At 47.3% G+C, this 14152-nt stretch overlaps 2 protein-coding genes across 2 annotated transcripts in view; both read right to left on the bottom strand.

The window, feature by feature from the left end:
* LOC135199327 (prolyl endopeptidase-like) overlaps positions 1 to 14152 on the bottom strand; it is a 119509-nt gene that overhangs the window by 16292 nt on the left and 89065 nt on the right. The gene's annotated exons all lie outside the window — the stretch shown is intronic.
* LOC135199326 (prolyl endopeptidase-like) overlaps positions 1 to 14152 on the bottom strand; it is a 48981-nt gene that overhangs the window by 7789 nt on the left and 27040 nt on the right. Inside the window, exon 6 of the mRNA XM_064227260.1 lies at positions 1385 to 1528. Within this exon, the coding sequence (XP_064083330.1) occupies positions 1499 to 1528 (30 nt within the window). The 3' untranslated portion in view covers positions 1385 to 1498. The remainder of the gene's footprint in view (positions 1 to 1384; positions 1529 to 14152) is intronic.

Raw genomic sequence — 14152 nt, 5'->3', positions numbered from 1 at the left:
TCAGTACAGAACTCAATATACATAAAAAATTAAACCCACACACATGAAATTCTACTATCCTAACTTCACTGCTGACTGACTAGAGACCATGTCAAAGATAAGAAAGATTATTTTGAAAGATCTGGCACATGGATATGTTTCTTGACCACACCTAAGGTGTGATCTCCAATTTGAGAGATGGGGTATAGTTAATAACCCTTTATGAATGATTAAAAAATTGATCAAACATGCAGGTCTTGGTGTACGATAAACTACCTTGCATGTAAGGTAGAAAAACATCAAATAAGCTTTAATCAAAGATGATGTTGCCATCTTTATTACATTATAAAAGAACCTTAAGCTGAGATTTGTTACAACAAAGACTTTGCCAAGCTAGTAAGCTCAGCATAATAAAACAATTCATTTTAATTTATGCATTCACCACAGGTTTTGGGACTGTTTAACCTGATTCCTGTAACATTCCATGCTTCAAGAAGCAAGCTTAGTACTTCAAGGATAAGAGAAACTTTTTTTTCCTAGCTCCAACTTCCTTGTTTATTCAAAGCCCAGGCTAGATCTGAGATCTGAGCACTGAACTACCCATCCCACTCACATGGGGATCAGAAAAAACAGATGCAAACTAAGCTACTTAACAGCATCATCTCAAAACAATTATTACTCAATGCAACATTTATTCATCCTGCAAAGTTTGAGAGAGTTTAAGTGGGTCTTCTAATATTTAAAAAAGAATTTGAATTAAATGGTGCTGATTCAGAGTGCAAGGATCTAAACATCACTTATTGTACCTGCGTGCGTATCTCCACTTCATTCGCAACAGTTCTGGTCAATAGGGGTCTTCTTTTGTAGCCACTCTAAGGGTGATGACAAAAAAATTCCATTCAAATACTGCAAAGATCACATACGTACATTCAGCTCTCACAAATGGAAAGAAAAGTTTCTTTTTTTTGTCCAACCAGAACCTTCTTACGACAAGTATTAGTAAAATGGCACATTATGATTATCCATATCACATTTACGAACGAAGAAGAGGACACCTACACCACAACGTTTGCCAGTTGAGCAGGCAATAATCGTGAGCAGATCCAAACGTTTCTCAATTTCATTACCCCACAGCCAGGGCAACAGAGCAATAAACAAGTGATCATGGAGACCAACTCATAGGGCGAACGAGGAGGAAACCGTCCACAATCGGACACACAAGCCGGGCTAACAAAACCAAGTGAACAGAAACTCATCAAAATATTAAGAGAAATGCATTCCCAAGACATTATGCATTCACTCTTTCCAAATGAGGAAAATGAAAATTTTAATGCTTATCAGTCTAATACTTAAGGGTAAATATGTAGTTTTAACTTCCTCGTTACACAGAGAGAATAAAACTCACATGCGCCACTTTGGATGCTCGGGAAACTCGACGACCAAGACGTCCTCGCTCTGAGGAGTTCCAACTCTATGGTAGAAGAGCTTCTGGTTCTCGTTACTAGATGTCTCTGTGCCATCAGCTGTTCCCTTCATGGTCGATGTATCTCTATAAAATTTTAAAGTATTTTTTTTCAATCATTAAAGTTTCTCAAAGAATAAGTACATTGTTATCAGCTCTGAATTCATATTACCTAGTAATCCTGGATGCTATAACTAACCATACCAACAATCAAAGCAGTAGTAAATGTAATTAAATGCAGTTATTTTTTCAAAAATGACATTTTACAATAAAATTAGGTTTGATATACGTATGCTTACCAAACACAATTACATAGCTAGAGGGTTTCTAAAATCGGCAGTGGAATTTAAAAATTCGTCGGGTGTGCTATTTTGCTAGTGGCTAGGTGATGAGCCCCGCCCACTCTCGGGGAAAGAGAGGAACAACTAACAAAAATGGCTTCGATGTGTTTATGCCTAAGGTTCATGCAAGGGGAGGAGGGCAGGATCCGATCACGTCATTACTTGGTAAGAATATATAAAATCACAATTTTTTAAAGTAAATTGTATTTTTCCTATCAATACAAACCTGAGGTCCTTTACATAAGGAATTACAGGCAGTCCCGGGTTACGACGGGGGTTCCGTTCTTGAGATGCGTCGTAAGCCGGAACGACGCTTGGAAATATGTCTTAAACTAATAAAAAGTTATAAAAAAAAAACTTACTTGTAATCCTTGGTTACACTACATGTTGTTTCCTGTAGTTTTATGTACAACCTGGAGTTATTTTCATTAAAAGAAGTTGTTCTTGAAGGTAAAAACTATTGTAACCTCTGGTGACACTACATTCTTGAAGTTTTATGTACAACCTGGAGTGATTTTGCCAAATCTGAGGGCTACAAGAACAGCTGATTACTATTTACGTATCATATAGACTAATTAAAGTAAACGTATCTTTAAATAGGCTTATATATTAGTATCAACAAAAAACATTTCCCGCTTGAGTCAGAGGCCGTTTAATGAAACGAACACTTCTCGTCCATCTGTTCAGAAAATAAATGTTACGTCAATCCCCGAGACGGTGACCATTGTTGCCAAGGCGTCTCTCTGATCAAATTACACTGGAACTTTGACATACGATTGCCCTAATATACGAATGTTTTGAGATACAACAGAAAATTTGCAAAAAAATATAAGCTTTGATATACAACGAAATATTTGAGATACGATTTTTGCGATGAGTGTTAGTTGTATAGGCGACCGATGAATGGCGTTCAGTGTGTGTTTGTTGGTGCTGCATGTTAACACGTCGTTGTTAGTTCGTTGTATTTGCGCTATTTTTTCGTTTGGTTATTTTGTCTATTTATTATTAACCATGGGTCTCAAAGCTAAAGACAAAGCAGGTGATAAGAAAAACCCAAGAAAATGATTTCGATGGAAGCAAAACATGAAATTATAGCAAAAGCATAAAAAAAACCTTCCAAAGGCATCACCATTATTTCTAAACTACAAACTGATTAAAATAAAAAAAATAAAAATTAGTTAGCAATGTTATTTCATTTGTGTTTATTACGTAGTTATTAGTGTACATACGTAAATAAAAGAGAACAATCGTTCCCTGCCACCCTTCCATACCTCCTCCCCCTGCTGGCCTCACGTCATCTTTCGTTGTGTTAAGTAAAATTCCTTTCTTTTTTTTAATTGATTTTATTAACATTTATTATCATTATCACATTGCTGTTATTTATCATTATGTGTTATTTACTCGTTTATATTTGTGTATAAATTGTGTATATTATATGTAAATTTAGCTGTGTTTAGGTGTGGTTTCATACCGCAAGAACGGATTAATACATATTACATTATTTTAAATGGGAAAAATGCTTTGAGATACAACTGTTTGATATACGACGATGGTAACGGAACAAATTAAATTCGTATGTCAAGGTTCCAGTGTACTGGATAATGTCTCTCTTTGGATACTTCGATTTTGCCAAATCTTGAGGGCTACAAGAACAGTTGATTACTATTTACGTATCATATAGACTAATTAAAGTAAACGTATCTTTAAAATAGGCTTATATATTAGTATCAACAAAACATTTACTGGCATGAGTCAGAGGCCGTTTAACGAAACGAACACTTCTCTGTCCTTAACTCGGAGCGTCGGAAGACACCTCTCTCTCTCTCTCTCTCTCTCTCTCTCTCTCTCTCTCTCTCTCTCTCTCTCTCTCTCTCTCTCTCTCTCGTTGTAATCTAACCAGAAACTTCGTTTTGTTATTATTACTGGAAACAAGCAATGATTTTTTTCATTATTTGTGCTTTTGGACTGTTATATGTAAACTTTGCGCACTGCAAGCTAGTATGTATTCATTCGCTCGGAAACTAGTTCCGCATATGAGGCGTCACTAAAAATCATAGAAAAATACGACATCAAAAAGTGGTCAAAAATCATCATAACCTCAAAACCAAAATTTTTTTTTGTAATTCTAACCAGAAAACTTATTTTTATTAATATACTGTGCTAAACTATAAAGGATTTTGATCATAGTATGAGTTTTTTAAAAGCGTCGTTAACTCGGAGCGTCGGAAGCGTCAGCGTCGTAACCTCGGAACAAGCGTCGTAACCCAGGACGGATTTTTCCATTGAATATTTAAGAAAAAGCGTCGTAACCTCGGAACGTCGTAAGCCGGAACCGTCGTAACCCGGGGACCGCCTGTACTTCAGTGCCAGCTGGACCGGTCGTAACATTTAATAACAAGGTAGTCTGAGAGTAACTGCTCGCCCAATGGTCGGGAGTCCCGCCCGACTGGGATGTAAACATTCACTTTGCTTTAAGCCCACAGGAAACAGAGTAAGGGGTGGCATGAGGGTGGGACTATATTGTAAAGGACCTCAGGTTTGTAGTAGTAGGAAAAATAAACAATTTACTTTTAAAAAATTGTGATTTGTTCCGACACGTTATATAAACCATCGTCCTTTACATAAGGAAGACTCCCTTATTGTGGAGGAATATGAGTCTCATGAACAGACTGGTGTTCGCCCAACCTGGGTTCCCTCCCTGGTCGTAAGAGCAAGGGGGGGGGCTAGCCTCTGCCCAACTGATGTGAGTGAGAACTGCAGGATCAGTGGCCAGACCTCTGGACCAATTAATAAGAGGGAGGCATGCATACCTCTTATGAATAGCGAGCACGAACTATATCATAAGTAAGAAGCCAAATATAAAGCATTGGGTTTGTCTCTCACTGTTGTCCACTTCCCCCTTTGCTAGGGAAGGGAGGGGACGGATAAGCGCTTCTATCCCTAATTCAGAGACAGAATGGAGCTCAGTTACGTAGCTTACCTGCACAGTCGTCCTGTCCAGCATGTGACGACCGCTAACCTCTGCCCGCAGGGAGAGGGAAGAAAAAAGAAGAAAGACGAGCCAGTCACATACTCATTCATTCTCCTTTCATGGGATATCACGAAGATGAGATGCAACCTTGTCCTGTTTAAGGAGCTGGGGTAAGCTACACAACTTTTAGAAAAGTTAAGCATATCTTAGTTTTTACCAAACCAACCTGAGCTGATTAACAGCTCTCTAGGGCTGGCCTTAAGGATTAGATATTTTTTACGTGGCTAGAAACCAATTGGTTACCTAGCAACGGGACCTAACAGCTTATTGTGGGATCCGAACCACATTATATCGAGAAATTAATTTCTATCACCAGAAATAAATTCCTCTGGTTCTGCGTTTGCCCGAGCCAAGAATCGAACTTCGGCCCACTGGATTGGTAGTCAAGCGCGAAATCCCCTCGTTCAACGAGGAACTCACAACTTGTTGAGCAGCCACCACGGGTCCCAGGAAAAAAAGTGTCCAAGGCCCTATGGGCAATATCCCGAAGGTGGAAGGAGGTGAAGGTGTCCTAGTTGGACCACACCCCTGCCTTCAGCACCTTTGCAACAGACAAGTTCTTTGCGGAATGCTAGGGTTGAACCAATACCTCTAACTTCGTGGGCTCTCGGACTAAAGGTACTGGTGTTGGCACTCCTCTCGGAGTGCTACACTTTCTGATCACATCACGAAGCCTGATAGAAACAGTGCTCTTGGACACTTCTTTTTTCTTGGTCACCCCGATGCTAACTAAGAGGCGTCGACACTCAGGCCTGAGGTGTCGAGTTTCTTCAGATAGCGCCGTAGCACTCTAAGGACAAGCAGTATCTCTTCCGTATCATTACCAGTTAAGTCCTCTAGGGAGGGGATCGTGAAGGACTCGAACCTTGGCATCAGGAACCGAAGGGTTGGTTTTCAGTCTTTGCTCCGAAATCCAGGGCGAAATTGAGCATAACTGATCCCCATCCCCTCGAGTGTTTGACATTGAAGGAAAGACCATGAAGTCTCTACTCTTCGCTGTTGCCAGGGCCAGTAGAAAGACGGTCTAAAGGGTCAGATCCCTGTCTGACAAACTCCCGGAGAGGCTCGTAGGGTCTATGAGTCAACCTCCTTAAGACAAGAGTCACATCCCATCCTGGGGGCCTGAGTTCCCTGGGTGGGCAAGACCTCTCAAAGCTCCTCATTAGGAGAGATCTTTCCATGGAGGAGGAAATATAAACTCCTCACAGCTTAAGGACTAGGCCAGGGCAGCTCTGTATCCTTTGACTGCAGACACAGATAGGAGCTTCTCTCAGCAAAGAAAGATGAGGAAATCCACTACCTGCTGAAGAGTGGCTCTAAGTGGAGAGAGACCCCGTCTACGACACCAACCACAGAAGACAGACCACTTTCCCTGGTATACTGCTGCAGAGGAATGTCTGAGGTATCAAGCCATCTCTGTTGCTGCTCAGAGAAAAGCATCTCACTCGCAAGAGATGGTGGATACCGCCAGCCATGAAGAGACAGGGAATGTACTGCCTGGTGGTACCATTCTACATGCAGTTGACACAGCAGGTTGTGCCATGGGGAATCTCTCGCTGTGCCTCAGAGAGAAGAGCAGCAGGTGCCACCAGAATCATACGAAGATTGCTGGCGACTAGCACCATTGCTGATCACCTTTGCGAATCAGGCAAACGGAAAGGCGTAAACTATGAGGTTAGGTTTGTCCCACGGATGTTGGAATGGCGTCCTCTACAGCTTGCCCAGGGTCCAGCACAACTGAGAAGAAAACCTGAAGATTATTGTTGTGCGGGTGGCAAACAGACCCACTACTGTACGCCCCCCCAGGTCGAAGAGCCTTTCCGCCACATCTGGGTGAAGAGACCACTCTGTCCCAATCACCTGATTCTGGCAGCTGAGCTTGTCTGCCACTACATTCCTCTTGCCTGGAATGTATCTGGCTGACAGCTCTACTGAGTGAGCTACGGCCCACTCGTGCACCTGCATCGTCAACTGGTGCAACGGGAGGTACACTAGGCAACCGTTTGTTGACATATGCCACTACCATGGTGTTGTTGCTCATCAACACCACTGAGTGTCCCATCAGTTGTTCCCGGGAGTTCTTGGAGTGCGAGAAACGCTGCCTTGAGTTCCAGAAAGTGAGGTGAAAGTGCTTGTCGTGATGGTTCCACACTCCTGCAACCAGCAACTCTTTCCAGGTGTGCGCCCCAACCCTCGGTCGATGCGTCTGAGAACAGAAGTATCTCCGGAGGGAGAGTGCGCAGGGGCACTCCTATTAAGAGGTTCCTGTTGTCTAGCCACCAGGCCAGATCCTCCCTTACTTCCTCCGTGAGAGGAACCAGGAAGGACTGAGGATCTCCCGCCTGTGACCAGCACTCCTTTAGTCTCCATTGAAGAGACCGAAGGTAAAGACGCCCGTGAGGGCTAACTTCTCTGGTGATGACAGGTGACCGATCACGACTTGCCACTGCTGAGTGACTGTTCCTGCCATGACAGGAACCATCGAGCTCCTTCCCTGAACCTGCTGATCCGCGAGTCTGCAGGGAAGACTCGTGTTGCTACTGTATCGATCAGCATGCCCAAGTACTTTATCCTCTGCTTAGGTTCAAGATCTGACTTCTCGAAATTTACCACGATCCCCAGATCGCGGCAGAAGTCGAGGAGTCGATCTCTATCCTGTAGCAACTGCGAGCGAGAGCTCGCCAGGACCAGCCAATCGTTGAGATATCTCATCAGACGTATCCCGACGGATGAGCCCAAGCCTACACCAGAGTGAACACTTGCATGAACACCTGTAGGGCAGTGAGAGACTGAAACAAAGTGCCCTGAATTGGTACACCGTCCCGTCAAGGATAAAGCGTAGGTAATTCCTTCAGGTCTATTGAAAGCAGGAAATCATTCTCCCTGATGGAATCAAGCACTGAGCATGCCGTTTCCATTGTGAAACCGAGTCTGGTAAACAAAACGGTTCAAGGGAGAGAGACGATAACGGTCTCCAGCCCCCGTAGACTTCTCCACCAGGAAAAAGTCGGCTGTAGAACCCCAGTGACTGATCTCGCACAATCTCCATAGCTCCTTTGCTCAGCATAGTCTTCACTTCTTGTGTCAGTGCTACGTCCCTGATTCTGCTTGTTTGAAAGGTGGACTGGGTGTGAGGGTTGAGGGGTGGCCTCAACTCGAAGGGAAGTAAATATCCTCCCAAAGGCCATACACTACAAGTCTCAGCTCCGTAGCGCTGCCAAGTTGCCCAATGGCTCGCCAGGCTCCCCCAACTTCTGGCAGCAGGTGAGGGGGAACGGCGTCCTTAGCGTTTCCCCTCTCTCCCCTTCCGCTTAGCCCCTCTCCCACGAGAGAAGGAGGCTTAAGAGGAGGGCTGGCGCCCGCCTTTCGAAGCGAAAGAGGAAGGCTGGGTCTTTCCTCGCGCTACCCTTGACGGTGCTGACGTCTTGGGAGCGGAGGAAGCGCTAGCCAAGCTCCGAGGCTTAGCCGCAGTTGAATGAGACTGCTCAGAAGTCTTCGTAACTGTCTGGTGTACTAAGCGGTCGCTGTCCTCAGCTCTCCGCTTTTCCACCACCAGCATCCACCATCTCTCTGGAAAAGAGAAAGGGAGGAACCCAGCAATGATCCATTATGCAGAACCCAATGTTACCCTCGTGACTGGCCGCCCTGGTCACGCGAGTCAGGACTGCCTCCTTCTCAAAACCAGGTTGGCCGTCTGGTGGGGCGATGTAGGAGATGGCTCTACCTCCAGACTGGCAGTCTCCCGAACGCCGAGTCTTCCCAAGGAACTATGGCTCCCAAGGAGGCTGGGACTCTGGATACTGTGAGGGACCACAGATCCAGCCAGGAGACGGCCTGGAAAGCTTCCATGGCAGTGGATTCCAGGGCCGATGCCATTCTCTGACAGCAGGTGTTGAAGAGGCACTCCTGGAATTAGGCGAGCTAACTCCGGATCAACCTGCTTGGTCAGCAATGGGTCTGTTGAAGGCACAGAGAAACACCACTGACGAGGCAGAGGAGGGGGAAGCTTGTCCGACCTGCTGACCCTGAGTGAGGCCTCTTGTCCGGAGACAAGGGTGTTCACTTAATCCAGCACTCCGTTGGCCAAGGAAGAACGGGGTAGTCCCACCGTTGCTCTGGGTTCCTTCTTAGGACCCCAGAATGACTCTAACCTCCACGGACGGTCAGAGGGAGCAACCACCGATCCTTCCCCGAGGTCATTGTGCTGACGAATCAGCGCAATGACCTCTGCAAAGGACCTCTGTATCTCGGGGGTGATCGCGTCCTGAGGCGATGGACCATCAGATCCTTCCAGGCCGATCACTTCCCGAGACACTCTTCCTTCAGGAGGAAGAACCTCACCAGACCCCTCGTGGTCTCCTCCAACCACTTGAGCGTAAGATCTGTTTTGGTCCCAAGACCGAACCACGCTCATAGGCTCTCGTGGCCGGACCGTAAGGAGCACACTCCTCACAGTCACTCTCCTGTTTGCCTCGCTCCTCCAGGTGTAGCCCAAGGAGGTTGAAGGGACAAGTGAGGAAGACCTGACGCTCCTACCCTGCCTACCAGCAGAGCTGGTAGGCTGGGAGGACTGCAGGTGATCACCAACCCGCGTGTGATCGAGCTGCAGGTGCGGAGAAGTGCTGGACGAGGATGGTAGCATCAGTCTTGTGCATCAGGGGAGCTGTTACCAGCTGTGCGAGCCGTCCGATTCCGCTGATGGGAGCGACGGTCGGGTGACTGGTAGTGTCCACTAACGCGGTGAGAGCAAGCACCGTCCTCACGACGCACAACGGTCCTAGAAGAATCAGCCGAAGCTGTTCTTGGTGACCGGGGGACCTCTTCCCAGCCTCGACACGTGAACAGTCTGGTAGGACCGTCACGTCAACCCTGGGTACCGGACAATCGCTGCGCAAGCGATCGCCGGTCTGGCAAGAGTCACCTGGGCGACTCTTACCATCCTTCCGCTCCGTGCCTGGGTCCTGACGGTGAGCGTACTCAGCTGTCTGAACCTTGGCTGCACGGTCACCCATAGGTGACCGCACTTGGTGATGCTCGCAAGTGAGCAGCCGAGACGGTTCCCAGTCCGCAGGTGGAACCTCTGGAGCCGGGAGTGGAGGTACCAGCAGTGGCTGGTACCTCCACGGTCCCCATCTTGTTCTTCCCTGAGGAAGGAGAGACGGGCCCCGTTCCCGGAGGAATGGGAGGACCTGCGGAAGACCCATCTGTCTCACCGGAGCGAGACAGACCCATAGAAGTCTCTGTGCGAGACTTCTTTGGGGGGGGGGGGGGGGGGGGGGCAAGACTACCTCCTTCTTCCTCGGCTGGGGGCCTCGAAAGTCAAAGAGGAAGAGGCGGCAGAAGACGATGACGAAGACGAAGAAGATGACGACAACACCTTGCTCTTCTTCTTGGACTTCCTCTTTGCAAACTTCCTCAGGACAGCTGACAGGTCTCCCATCCAGGCTGGAGCTGGGGCAGCTGCAGTGGCAACGGGGCCCAGCTCCACCTGCCGGAAGGACCTGCAGGAGCGGCAGCACTTCCATGGGCAGGAACAGGGACAGCAGCAAGTATGGCGACAGCAACAGTTGAAAGATCTAGGGGCGAACTCTTCGGGCACTCGAAGTCAGGGGGAGGAGCAAGGACAGCAAAACCAGTTGAAGGGGGTACAAAGTCCCTCTTGGGCACGTAAGGCAATGGAGCCTGCACCGCAGCCGTGGGGGTGACCATAGTCACGTGCTGGGTGTATACCAGGTGAGGAGGAGCTGCGTAACCCAGGGTCGACACTGTCGTAGTCGTCCTCGTCTCCACCCCGTGAGTGACAGAGGCTGCAGCTAGATGATGGAGAAGCCCCTGAATACTCGGAGTGCCTGGAAGACTCAGTGAGCACCACACCTGCTGAAGGTCCCCACCCACGGAGGCAGACACACCTGAGGAAGCAACAGTCGGGTTAATGGAGGGGGTGGTTTCCTGTTTGTTCAGAGGGGGAAAGATCCTCCCCTGAGCGGACAGAAGACCCCGAGTACAACTCAAGGTTGGGATGTCGCCCTCCCTCCTCTGCACTTGACAGATTGAGTGAAGAGGTGGAGAGAGACATGTACCCCCTAAGGGGAGAGAGCCATACGCAGGAGCTGATGAGGGGGGATAAAAGAAGACGACGTATTCGACACCAGAGGTGTCGAGGGAGAGCTTCCCGACGACACCTTGGCGGCTTTACGAGGCTTCTTCCTCTTCTCGTACAGCCCCCACTGCTCCTCCAACCAAGAGACACAACAATCACATTATAATACGAGAACATTCACGCCCTCAGTACCTTGTGCACAGGGCATGAGGGTCCACGTCACTAGACCGGAAAGCCACACACTTTTGGCCTCCTACTCCAGGGCACACTCTCCGGTTGGATGGGGGCGCGAGGGCTTCTCCGAATCGTGGGACTGCATGATGTCCAGCGATGCAATACCAAGACAAAAAAATTAATAAAGTACTTACAATTCAACACACAAGTATACAAGAAACAGGTTGGAAGTCAAGAAGTTGTCAACAATCTCAAGACAGAGGTGGGCAGAGAGGCGAACACACATCTTCACCCAACGGTGGTCGAAAGCAAAGTGGAATGTTTACATCCAGTCGGGCGGGACTCCCGACCATCGGACAAGCAGTTACTGCCGAACTACCTTGTTATTAAATCTTATGACCAATCCAGCTGGTGCTGATAGTAATTCCTTATGTAAAGGACCTCAGGTTTGTAAAACGTGTCGGAACAACCTAATTTTATTGCAAAAATGATATTGTTAGTATACAATAAAGTTTTGTACATACTTACCTGGCAGATATATACTTAGCTTAGGTCTCTGACGTCACGACAGAAAATTCAAACTCGCGGCACACGCTACAGGTAGGTCAGGGTGATCTACCTTACCCGCCGCTGGGAGGCGGATGTAAGAACCAGTCCCCCTTTCTTGTCAGGTTATTTTCTTCCACCTGTCTCCTGAGGGGAGGCTGGGCGGGCCATCAATCGTATATATCTGCCAGGTAAGTATGTACAAAACTTTATTGTATACTAACAATATCATTTTTGTACATGAACTTCCCTGCCAGATATATACTTAGCTGATTGACACCCTTGGTGGAGGGAAAGAGACACATACTTACTTAGAAAGTGGGGACAACACATGTTAAAGGAATAAAAAATATAAACCTCTGGTTCTTACCTGATTTAGGCAGAAGACTTGATAGTTATTGTCTATTAGTCTGCGTTGCCTAAAGAGTCTCAGCGAGGGCGTGACCTATGGCTGAAGAACTCTTTGGGTCTATCAATGGGAACTGAGTCCACTTACTTGGCAGAATCCAAGCAGGATCTGGTCAATGGGGATCAAAACGCTTACATGCCAGACCCGCCTATCACTACATATTGCAAGGAGCCTCAAGCACATACCGATCACCTAACCAAATACTAACATTAGTATACGAAAGAAGAGTTGCCTCCTGCAACCTCCTTCGTACAACCAAAAAAAAAATCAAACTTAAAACTAACAGGGAAAAGGATTAAAAAGGATGTGTTTCAGCTCCCTGCCCCAGCACTGAATCCGCTGATACGTAAGGGCCTAGCCCAAAACACTTTTCATACGTAATCGATACGTCCTTTAGGTAGTGATTGGAGAAGACTGATTCACACCTCCAAAAATGACAATTTGTCGAAAATTGCATTTTTCCTAACTATACAAACCTGAGGTCCTGTAACAATAGGAAGTAGCTAGCGGCAGCTGGAACGGTCGTAAGCTTCGACGAGGGGAGAACGGTAGTTAACTGCTTGTCCGACAGTCGCGCGGCGGTAAACAATCACTTTTGCTTTTGGCCCATGCAAAATACGCAGAGTGAGGGGTGGCATAGGGAGGGACTATATGTAAAGGACCTCAGGTTTGTATAGTTAGGAAAAAATGCAATTTTCGACAAATTGTCATTTGTTCCGATACGTAATACAAACCATCGGTCCTTTAACAATAGGTAAGACTCACTCTTGGTGGGAGGATCTGAGTCTTTTGATGAACAGACTGGTGTCCGTCCATCCCGTGGAATGCCTCCCTGGTCGTAAGAGCGAGGGAGGGATCCAAGCCTCTGTCCGATTGATCGGGGTGTGCACCGCAGGATCAATGGTCAGACCTCTGGGCCGAGTACTAAGAGAGAGGCAAGCGTATCTCTTCGTACCAGCAAGCAAGAACTTGTTCCTGTTTGCAAGAGGCAACATAAAGTATGGGTTGTCTCAAGCTGGCATCCACTTCCTCCCCCTTGTTGGAGGAAGTGGTGGATATACGCTCCTATCCCTAGTGAAAGGGATAGGATGGGGCTCTGTTGAGTAGCTCACCTGCATCTTGTCCTTATCCAGCAGGGTGACGACCGTTTCCCTCTAACCACAGGTAGAGGGGAAGAAAAAGATGGGAAGAGGAGCCAGTCTCACTCTCATTCACTCATCATTCTTACGGTCACACCAGGACTCGATGCTGTTTCAGCCTGCGAGGGTCTGGGTTCGCTACACAACGTGTTGAGCAGCCACCACGGGTCCCAAGGAAAAAGATCCAAGGACCTGTGGGCAATATCCCGAAGGTAGAAGGAAGGGCATGTGGTCTGGTTTTGGACCAGACCCCTGCCTTCAGTACCTGCGCCACGGAGAAGTTCTTGCGGACAAGGCAGCATCTCCTTCGCATCGAAGGCGGTGAAGTCCATTAGGGAGGGGATTGTGAACGACTCGAACCAATCGTCAGGGACCGAAGGGTTCTGAGTCTTCGCTACGAAGTTCGGTACGAAATCGAGCGTCACGGATCCCCATCCCCTGGATGCTTGACTTCGCAGGAGAAGTCATGCAGTTCCTCAGAGGAAAAGAAGGAAATAGTCGCATGACCTATCCTCTTCTCTACTTCGGTGATGTCCAGTACCCATACTGGTCTGTCCGTTTTGCCACGAAGTCTCTCGCATCCTCCTATCCCCATGCAGCGAAGTTCTCGGTAGTGGATAGGACACCGACACTCCATGGTGGGTGTCGATGGTATGGGTACTGTGACAAGCTATTAAAACGAAGTAATGATTGCTCTGTAACAACCGAACTAAGTCAACAGCGTAGTTCGTAACTGACTCGGGCGCTCTGACAGCTGCCGACTGACTGCGTTCGGTAGGAGGCAAGTTGTCCAAGCATCCGAGTAAGTCACGTGACCTCCGCCTTTAAAGGGTTATGCCGAGAGACCAAACAAATAATGTATTTGTTTGTCACCAATGCCGGACAGCGAGGTGATGATTCTCTTTAAGGCATGTGCCAACAGGCGAAAGTCAATTGCCTTCTAGAGACCGAGGTCCCTGAAGGCAAAACAT

Source organism: Macrobrachium nipponense, chromosome 25 (genome assembly GCF_015104395.2).
Source record: "Macrobrachium nipponense isolate FS-2020 chromosome 25, ASM1510439v2, whole genome shotgun sequence".
Classification (NCBI taxonomy): Eukaryota; Metazoa; Arthropoda; class Malacostraca; order Decapoda; family Palaemonidae; genus Macrobrachium; species Macrobrachium nipponense.
The sequence above is the reverse complement of the archived record's forward strand: the minus strand, read 5'-3'. Positions and strand labels throughout refer to the sequence as shown.